This window comes from Myotis brandtii, unplaced genomic scaffold (genome assembly GCF_000412655.1).
Source record: "Myotis brandtii unplaced genomic scaffold, ASM41265v1 scaffold168, whole genome shotgun sequence".
Lineage (NCBI taxonomy): Eukaryota > Metazoa > Chordata > Mammalia > Chiroptera > Vespertilionidae > Myotis > Myotis brandtii.
This window is the reverse complement of record NW_005356173.1, coordinates 4,234,150-4,244,874: the sequence shown is the minus strand read 5'-3', so window position 1 is coordinate 4,244,874 and position 10,725 is coordinate 4,234,150. Positions and strand designations below refer to the sequence as shown.

General features: G+C 39.3%; 1 protein-coding gene across 2 annotated transcripts in view; it reads right to left on the bottom strand.

Moving 5' to 3' along the window:
- CUL1 (cullin 1) overlaps positions 1-10,725 on the bottom strand; it is a 65,497-nt gene that overhangs the window by 25,838 nt on the left and 28,934 nt on the right. For both annotated transcript variants that reach the window (XM_005862818.2, XM_005862819.2), the window contains exons 7-8: positions 6,872-7,034; positions 5,871-6,001 (exon numbers count right to left, since the gene is read on the bottom strand). In XM_005862818.2, coding sequence (XP_005862880.1) covers positions 5,871-6,001; positions 6,872-7,034 — 294 coding nt within the window. The remainder of the gene's footprint in view (positions 1-5,870; positions 6,002-6,871; positions 7,035-10,725) is intronic.

Below are 10,725 nucleotides of genomic sequence, written 5' to 3'. Positions count from 1 at the left end.
TTTTTTTTATTCTGGGCCAGCTTTAGCTCTGAGGCTCCAGCTCTTAGGTCTCCGCTGCTGAAAGTAGGTATCTGGTTTGTTTCGGTTCGAAACAATGTATAACTCCAGCTCTGACTCCAGCTCTGAGATCCCAGCTCGCTGAAAGCTGGTTTCTGGGGTTTTTTTTAGCTTCTATGTTTGTTACAATGTTCAAACTGCAGGCTCAGAGGCCTGCAAGGCAGGCGGGGAACGTTGGTTTCCTCCGTCACTGAAGGAAGCAAGCCTCATGTTAGTTTCAAGCTGCCTGGCTGCCGGCCGCCATCTTGGCTGTCAGTTAGTTTGCATATCTCCCTGATTAGCCAATGGGAAGGGTAGCGGTCGTACGCCAATTACCATGTTTCTCTTTTATTAGTGTAGATATGTCATCGTAAGGAAGAGGTTGTATTTTGCCTTGTTTAAAACAAATGAATGTGGAATAAAATTGTTAATGCTTTAAGTAGCATTTTTGAAAGATTAAACTGCTCAGTATTATGAGGAATAAATGGGAACTGGAGAGATGAAAGATCATTAGCGAGATGAAGTAATGGGGCCCAGCCTGAGATGGCAGCTTTGGGACTGGAAAGAAAATGCTCAGAGAGCAAGGAAATGCCATGTCTAGGCTCTGACTCCTTAGAAAGGACAGACTTGAGACAAGTCACTGTTGCCGCAGGTGACGGGCCAGCTGCCTCCTGATTTGAGAGAATTCTGACTGGTATCCAGACTCAGTAGGAAATTATCCCACATTAGAGACCCGGTGCATGAAATTCGTGCACCAGGGGGGGGGAGGTGTCCCTCAGCCCAGCCTGCACCCTCTCCAATCTGGGATCCCTCAAGGGATGTCCGACTGTCCGTTTAGGCCCGATCCCTGTGGGACATCCCTCTCACAATCCAGGACTGCTGGCTCCCAACCGCTCGCCTGCCTGCCTGATTGCCCCCTAACTGCTTCTGCCTGCCTGCCTGATCACCCCCTAACCGCTCCCCTGCCAGCTTGATCACCCCCTAACTGCTCCCCTGCCAGCCCGCCTGGTCACCCTCAACTGCCCCTCCCTGCTGGCCTGGTTGCTCCCCACCGGCTTGGTTGCCCCATGCAGCTTGCTGTTCAGTCATTTGGTCGTCCCTCACTAACCCCCCTGCCGGCCTGGTGGTAGGCAGCCATCTTGTGAGGGTCAATTTGCATATTACCTCCTTATTATATAGGATTAGATTATTAATGTTGCCACAGGCCAAGCAGAAGGCGGGCGAGAGGGGGAAACATACTACCCAGTTGCCACCTTTGTGCTGAGAATTAGAGGAAGGAAGACGTGTGTTTAAACTGAACCAGTCAACTAAATACAGCCAACTGGAAATGAGGTCATGGGAATTCGATGAGAGGCATATCAATGGAGAATTCTTCACATTAAGGAATGCCATAAGTGCTTGTTGAATGAACGAAAATAATGATTTCAATTTTATCTGTAACATTTGTTGGCCCTCTGAGTTGCAACACTAGCCAGCACCATGAAACTAGTTGTTTTGGGAGATAAAAAAAAATCTATATCTAATCTATATATCTAATTTATATATCTAATCTCTCTCCCTCTCTCTCTATACATATATATATGGTTGGCCCTAGGCAGGGATATAGATCGATAGATAGATAGATAGATAGATAGACAGATAGATAGATATCTATATCCCTGCCTAGGGCCAACCATACTGGCCCTTCCATTTTTTAACATAAACACCTGAAGGTGTGGGCTGTACTTTCAAGATGCCCCTAAGAGTCTGAAGAGGATGGAGCGCACCCTCCTCCTCCATTTTAATGACGATTATTTTCTCACTATTGCCAAGGACTGAACACATCTATAGTGCTCTGGCCCATTCGTGCAAGCTCACACCTTCACAATCTGACTTACAAAAGAGTTTCAATGAAGAGTAAAATGTGCTGATGTACCATGCTGCCCATTCTCTCTGTTCAGTCCAGAAGGCACACACGGGGTAACCTGCCTATGAAACTCACCCACTAAAAAGTTACTTAACTGCTCCTTTGTTCAGCACTCACCCAGTTCTAAATCGCACCTGTGACTCTTTCTCTGTGTACAAGGTTTCCAATGTAATATGCCGGTTTGTCCTGTAGTACCTCAGTGAGGCAGGAATAACCGCTACTAGGAGGGTCTGTAAAGCTGAGAGAACTCTTCCAAACACCTGGCACCCTGCACAATGGTGGGTGGGAGGGACCCCCCCCTGACCTGTGTCCGCGTCATTCAGCCTAGAAACCTCTGAACTCGAAGAGGAGCCCTGACCACAACCCAAATTCCTGGAGCCCTGAGTGGCCTGGGTGTCAGGACAGGTCCAAGAAAGAGCAGGTGTTCCAGCTCCTTAGTGAAACCTCACTGAGGGCAACTGCCAGTGAAGTGGAGACTCCACAAGGGTCAGGTATTCAGGGACAGCCTTTAAGTTTTAAATCGTTTTAACTATGAAAAAAAATGCCTTAAGAATATTCTTAAGCAGATATTGAAGTTTCTAACATAAAATATTATTTGAATCACATTACCAACTTGAAACCTGTAATAATTTCAGTCTAGGTCAGTATATAACTAGCAGCAAAACTGCTTTCTAACCAAACTGATGGTGTAAATGAAATCACAGGTCTAGATCACAAACTTTTTAGCCCTTAAAAAAATCATTGAAGCAGTGTATTCTATGATATTTAATATGCTAATTAGAAATGATTCTCATATACCATGACCCAATTCAATTATTTTGGCAAAAATTTTCAAACTTTAAAAATTATGTTCTCAAATTAAGTCCTCACTAAAATTATGTATAATAATTGTAATGGTTTTTACTAATTCAAACAATCTACTGTTTTGTTTTGTTTTTTCAGCATCAGTGGGTTATGAGAAACAATCATGGCTGTGTCACAACATATCTGCTACATTTTACCACAGATGTGATGAAAATTAATGCCTATTGAAAATTACAATTTAGCAGCTGTATTGATTCTTTCTTACAAGTATTTAAACACCTACTATGTGCCAGGCTAAGCACTGGGTACACATGCTCTTTCTTGAGATTCTTCAAGTTCGGAGCACTTTCCCATCAAAGGTGAATGAAGGCAGCAGTGTAACTCAGACCTGGAGATTGTGCCAGCACCCATGCACCAGTCAGATGGCCCTGCAAACTCGTGAGTCCACTGAGACTTTAGAAATAAGAGAATAAAACAAAAATTCAGGGAGAAAAAACTTCCTTTGAAGAAAATAGAGGTACTTGCTTTCATAAAGAAAAATGTTTCTTTATTAGGGAAAACAACAACAACAAAACAGTTTCATGAGTCCAACAGAAAAGGTTCTCATAGCCCTGGTGGTGTGGCTCAGTGGTAGAGCATCAGCGCTCACATCAGAGGGCCTCGGGTTCAATTCCTGGTCAAGGATGGGGCGTGTACAGGAGGCAACCAATTGATGTATCTCACATTAATGTTTCTACACTCCCCCACACACTTTCTCTAAAAAAACACACAAAACAATGGAAAAATATCCTTGGGTGAGGATTAACAACAAAAAGTTCTCATGGAAATAATAATTATAATCAATAATGTATTAAAAAAGCAATCTGACTTTTTAAAGTTAAAGCAGATGTAATACATGGTCACAATTACTCTTTATACAATTACTCTTCATGGGGAAAACCTTGTTTAGGTTTTTCAATTCATGTTAATTAGTGGATGACATTTAAGTAATAAAAGTACTATTTAAAAGCTTAATTTCTAGTAAAATATAACTGCTGGTTTCTTTGTGCCGTTTCCTGCTGGCAGATGAAGTTTCCACAAATAGAAAAACAATTTTACCCAGAAGCTGGACTTCTGCTTTAACTGGCTATGAAAAACTAAACATCCGATTCAAGACTCACTGACCATGTCAGCTGACTGCATCCAAATGAAAAAGAAAACAATGGTACTTGAGAATTACAGAATGATTACTTCTCCAATCTAGGACCTTACTCTAGTTTGGAAAAGACAGACATCAGAAATAATACTCCATTATTTTATGAAAACAAAAAAAGTAATTTATTACATATATTTTTAACCTAACTATATTCACTTAGAACACAAGTGCCCTGAAGCCAGCCTCGCATCTAATATACAACAGTTTACATGGAAAAGCACACTTGCTTCATTTATCTGAACTACTCTAATCCACATCCGAAGAAACAGACTCAGCACTGAACTCATTTCAAGGAAAGTTGGCTTTCAACTGTGCCCACACTGCTAAGTTGAGCTTTGATTTAGTAACTGTGAAAACACCTTACATTATTGAAACAGTTTGTTCATCAAGTTAGCCCCTTCTGGATCACATGTACGTATGTGCACATGGGTGTGTATATCAAGCCCTTTAAAAGGAACACTTAGTTTGCAATAAGGAATGTCAAGATGTAAGAAAAGTTTATAAAATTAAAATTGTATACAATGGTAAAAACTATAGTCATCACTGCTGAGCACTGATGGAATTAATAACCACTTTACAACTATTTTATTCATAAAACCCCTTACATAGTCACTATCATTATTCTTTTTAAACTGACAGGAAGATCCCAGTTAGTGCCGGGGATTGGGGGGGAGGGCCCCACGGGGTGTGTGTGTGTGTGTGTGTGTGTGTGTGTGTGTGTGTTGGGATTTGCACCAGAACAGGCTGTCCTGGTCTGCACTCAATGGCTCCACTGCCACACCACTCATGTCCCAGGGCTAGGACTTCATTCTTAGACTTACACTAAAACCTGTAGAACCTTTTCACAAAACCCACTACTAAGCCAGTTCCTTCCCATCATGTAAGTGTAAAATTATTTCATAAACCTAGAAGAAGGGGTTTACATTCATTCCCCCTAGTAAGTCATAGATCCGGCGAGTGAGGCAGCAACCCCCGTAATTAAAAATGGAGAAGGAAGCCCAGTTGGTGTAGCTCAGTTGGTTGAGCGTCTCCCATGCACTAAGAGGTCACTGGTTCGATTACTGGGCAGGGCACATCCCCAGTAGAGGGTGTGTGTGGGGCAGCCAACAGCTCAGCAATGTTTCTATCTCTCTCTCCCTTCTTCTCTAAAAAAAATTAAAAAAAAATAAAAAATAAAAAAAAATCAATAAAAACATAGTTTAAAAAAAAAAAGTGAAAAAGAAGTCTTCCAAAGACAGCAGGGACATAAAAAAATTTAAAAACATATTTAAAAAAGTAGTATGGTAAAAAATAATTAAACACAATAAAATCAGAGAGATGAAAAGTTATCTGATGCAGATATAGCACTATGTTCTAGAAACTTTTCTCCATTAGCTCTCCCAAACACTATTAGAATTGAAGTTCACAATAGGGACAAAACTGAAGACAACGTACCTGTCTCAGACACAGATACTTCCTATGTAACATTATTACTTGAATTATAAGGTAATCTAGAAGGAATATTCCATGCAACTCCTGTGGCGGGGGGAGTGGAGGAGAAATGCTATACATTTCTGGGCCTTTCCAGGGCAAACAGCCCTGTGACCCTCAACTGGAGAGCAGTTCTCAGGTCAAAGCTCCTGAAAGGCACAGCCTGTGGCCTGTGAGTGACAAAGCCTGCTTCTTCTATGAAAGAAATCTTCTGTGTACAGAATGTAATAGTGAGAAGACATAAAGGAAAAAATATATAAAGAAATGATATCCTTAATGCCTAAAAAGCGCCAGAGAAGAGTTTCTGGAGGCGTTTACTACATAGGTGTTGTGAACCGTCTTGAAAAAGCCACACGAGGTTCTCTCTGGGAGTCTAGTGAACGAAGACACTGCACACACCTGCAGTTCACACGTAGAGATGCTTAGGCCCAACTGCAGTTCAAGTTAAATAGTACTTACATTTAAAGCAGCTTCGCCACACTTTTCAATTGCTGCAAGACCCTGATTATGAATATGTGTCTCCAAAAGTTTTTTCAGTTCTCCTAGGCCGTCCTGGATTCGAGATACAAGATTATACATGCGACCCAAATCTGAAAGAAAAAGGCACCATCTTTATGCACCGAGGTGAACTCTGCATATCCACCCCACTGAGTATGTGTTTATACTGAGATGTACAATACCCTGAAATAAGTTAACTTATTAAGTTAACTTAATAAGACTTAATTACAATAAAATATTTTGTATTTAACATTTACATATTTAACTAGCAATAACAATGAAGTCATGCTTTTATAAGTTTTATATTCCCCCCTTACTATAAGAATCCACTAACATAATAGACAAAAATCTTTTTGTCAGGAAACATCTGATGCTTCCTAAAGCATTGAAATAAAATTTATGCCTAGCACATAATAGGCACTCACACATTTGTTGTACAAAATGAATAATTAAAGAAGATACAAATATCCATCTCAACTATATAACAAATGAGTCACAAAAGGGCCCCAAAATTCCTCATTTATTGTATGTATGGCATGTGGTTAGTTTATGACGGCCAAGGAAGAAAAATCCCAAATCCCCAAATCAATCATTTACTGAGCTCCTAACACATCCCAGTAAAACATGGGAGGGATAAGAGAAAGGCAAAATAATCAATCACCTTTTCATCTTGAAGAATTTTCAAAAGAAAAATATTCAATAAGAAATTAAGGGTGATATTATTTAATGCTAAAGTCGTAGAACAAGCTATATTTCAAATTAAACATGAAAAGATGCTCTTCCCCAAGTCATACCCAAAACACTCTCCAGAGGTCCAAAATCAATACAAGGTAGACACTCAGACATTAATCTTTTAAAAACTGACTGATGGTTGTAATGCTGTTAACTCTAAGTCAAGAATTCCACTTTCAAAACCATAGATCGTAAAAAGCATCTACAGGTTTGGAGTCGCAGAGGCTCACCTTCATTTTTATCAGCATCCAGCAAGTTCTGAAACTCTGTGTGAAAAATCTCCAGGTGCTTCTCGATGAGCACCTGCTCGCACTTCCTCGCTAGCTCGTCCTGAGTGCTTTCGTGGAGGTAGACCTGCACTCTCCGTTGCTCCTCGAGCAGACGGGCCTCTGCCTGGAGGAGTTAAGTGAGAGGTCTGATTTCTTTTTTATTTTAAACTATTAAATGAAAAATGGCAAATTAAAACTCACAAACATACTCTAATAAAAAACTACTTTAAAAAAAGGGGCGCGGTACTTTGATTTTAGGATGAATCCCAGCCATATTTAAGGGGACCCTGATGTGTTCCATTTTCTCTGCAATATAACATTTCCCCTTCAAACTCCTCTTTTAATGACTTAATGAGGTTATAATGATCCATTTTCTTCCTTTTATGTGTGGCATTTCACCTTTGGGGGTAATACTTCTATCTGACACTGAGAAACCTATAGACACTTCCTATATGTAGAACACCAAGAACCACTACTTTTGACTGGAAGCTACTTGGAGTAGAAATGACCACATGGAAATAATTATTAGTAATTACATATTTTTTTAAATTTTAAGAAAAACATTATGGCCAATCTCTGGCCAATCATTAAATTTATGCACCTCTGAAATCTACTGGATTACTCATGAGTCTCAATTTCTCACATTGCCCTTCAAAAAGAAAAATAACACAAAGATACAATTTAACAGAATAGCAAAATTAATCAAAGTAATAAATTTTACAATACATCACACCAAAAATATGTGTGGTGTAAAGTTTCACTGAGGAACTACTAAATTACTAAAGCAAAAAAGATATTTTAATGATAATCTGAAATTATTCAGGTGATCTGAAATAAGAGAGACAAAAACTATATTTTGTAATATAAGAATGCCAATACTCTCCAAATGATTTTTAAATTTGGCATAATTTTGGAGAACTCTGGAAAAATTCAACTGGAAGAATAAACACCCAAGAGCCAAGAAAACATAAAATAAAAAAACCCCAATTAGAATTTGCAACTGTCAAGACTTAACAATGAGACAACTGTTTAAACTACAGAAGTTAGATCCACGTACATTCTAAATAGTTAATTGTGAACAATAAATAAACTTGAAAAGTATTTGTAGTATGTATCAAAAGGTCAATATCCTTAATATATAATCTCTGAAAAAATCAATGAGTATAGCCAAATAAAAACACGGAAAAGGAAAAAACAATTTACAAATGAAGAAATAAAAAAACTTAAAGTTTTCAGTAAGAGCTAATTAGTTAAATTACAGCATCCCAGGCTTATACGTTTGTTTTACTTATATTTTCCAAAAAGTTTATAGTTAACGTGTATTTTTTTCTGATTACAAAGTTATTTTAAAAAACAGTAAGAGATCTTTATTTGCTTGAACTCAGAAGTTCTACGTTAAGAACCTGCTGCTTCCTATCTAATATTTCATTAAGCCGGATACTTTAAGAGTTAAAGCTGATGAAATATAGAGCATGTAAACCCCAAAGTGCCACTTTCTGTCTTAAGTTAAATCATTTCCTGGAAGAACATAATCACTTTGGGCAGCAAAAATTCATCTCTTAAAAATTTTGCCTTCTCCGGCAGCAAGCTTTTATCCCTTCCCAAACAGGGCTGATTTATTCTGGGGGCACAGACTCTCCACCTCTTGGTCTACAAAGTAGAAGCATTCTATAAACCCTTCCTGCAGCAGCCCAGAGGGAAGGGAACCGTAACTGGTACCTAAGGGGCCTCAGCAATCACTTATTTTATACACAAGTAAAGAAACCAAGGTCCTAGGTGTTATATTGTTGTAGTATTAGGTTTCAGGCATGACATTCTTTGTTGATTTTAAGTCAAGCTCTTGATTGTCACTGTACTTGGAGGACTGGAGGAAAGTATATTAGAATACCAAGATCAAATTCAAAATGACTAAATATAAATGTCCTATCCCTAATAATTCTATTAGAATCAGTTTGCAGTAAAAATAACAACAAAAAAAGGTAAGGAAACAATTTTCAACCTGTGTGCTGCAAAATTTTAAAAACATGCAATACTTGCCCGCCGGCATGGCTCATTGGTTGAGCGTCAACCTATGAACCAGGTGGTCACGGTTCAATTACCGGTCAGGGGACATGCCTAGGTTGCAGGCTTGATCCCAGTGAGGGTGTATGCAGGAAGCAGCCTATCAATGATTCTCTCTCATCATTGATGTTTCTATCTCTCTCTCCCTTTTCCTTCCTCTCTGAAATCAATAAAAATATATTTTAAAAACTAACAAACAAAAAACAACATGCAATACTTGACTATTTAGTCAAGGGGACCAACCTCTTTTCCCTTCGATTGTCAAATTTTTAAAAATGACAACCAACACAAAGATAACTGCCTGGTGTGAATGAGTCAAAATTATACCTATTTTATTGTGTCGGATCAGCAAACAAATGTATTTTTTTGGTGTCCTGCAGCATTTTAATAATTAGTATATGTGTGCCATGAGATGAAAAAGGTTGAAAATTGCTGAAGTAAGACATAGTTTATTTTTAAAGTTTTTAAAATGACATTAGAAACCTAGAGTAATCAGATATTTTTGTAGCTCAGATTAGTCTCAGTGACAAGACTGCAAGATACATTAAAATACTGATGTGGCACCCTAGCCGGTTTGGCTCAGTGGATAGACCATTGGCCTATGGACTGAGGGGTGGGTCCCAGATTCTATTCTGGTCAAGGGCACATGCCTGGGTTGCGGGCTCGATCCCCAGTAGGGGGTGTGCAGGAGACAGCCGATCAATGATTCTCTCTCATCATCATTGATGTTTCTCTCTCTCTCTCCCTTTCCCTTCCTCTCTGAAATCAATAAAAAATATATTAAAAAAAAATACTGATGTGGCTCAGGGTTGCTCATTCACTGAAGCCTCCTTAGAAAGAGAAGCCAAAGATCCTCCAGACCTTGCACTCATAACACAGAAATAGGGACAGAGAACCCCAGAGTATGTGGATATTCAGTCCAATTTGGCTGCTGAAAGCAGAATACGAATTTCGATATTCACGCTTTATCTCAGTATTGTTCATGAGTTTTGTATTCTATTTCCCGATAACATGTTGTAATATAAACATAATTCCACCTTAAGTCACTGAATAAAATGGGCCATCTTTATTCTATGGTGTTGCACACACCCAGACATATGGAGATTCTGATCAATGCACAGGTATAGTAACAAATACATCATGCTTTGCTGTTTGCCAAATATAACATGTATATCTACAATAGCTTATTAGTCCCATTTTACAGATGAAGAATCTGAGAAACAAAAGATTAAGGTCAATCCCCTAGTAAATGGTGGAGTGGGGATTTAAAACTAGACTTATAGCCCGGTTTTGAGAGGCAAGGTTATGTGTAGGTAAGAGCAGAACTGTTTGCATGGTTAATTGCAACTTTGTGCTCATAGATTCTATGCATAAGGACTTCCTGAATGTGATGAAAATCATGTATGATAAGATCCAATCAATTTGGACCAAACCTTTAGCCCTCTAGAAAGAAATCCACTCTAAGAAAACCAGGATGCAGGAAGCATCCTGCTCCCTGGAAGGCAGGCCCATACTGGGTTGAAAACACCCAGGCCATTACAAATCTTTGCTCTTCACATTGCCATTGGTTCCATGCCTGATTTTAAAAACAGACTACCGCCCAAGCCAGCCTGGCTCAGTGGATAGAGTGTTGGCCTTCGAATTGAAGGGTCCCAGGTTCAGTTCTGGTCAAGGGCATGTACCTTGGTTGCAGGCCTGCTCCCCGACCCCTGGTTGGGGTGTGTGTGGGAGGCAACCAATCAATGTGCCTCTCT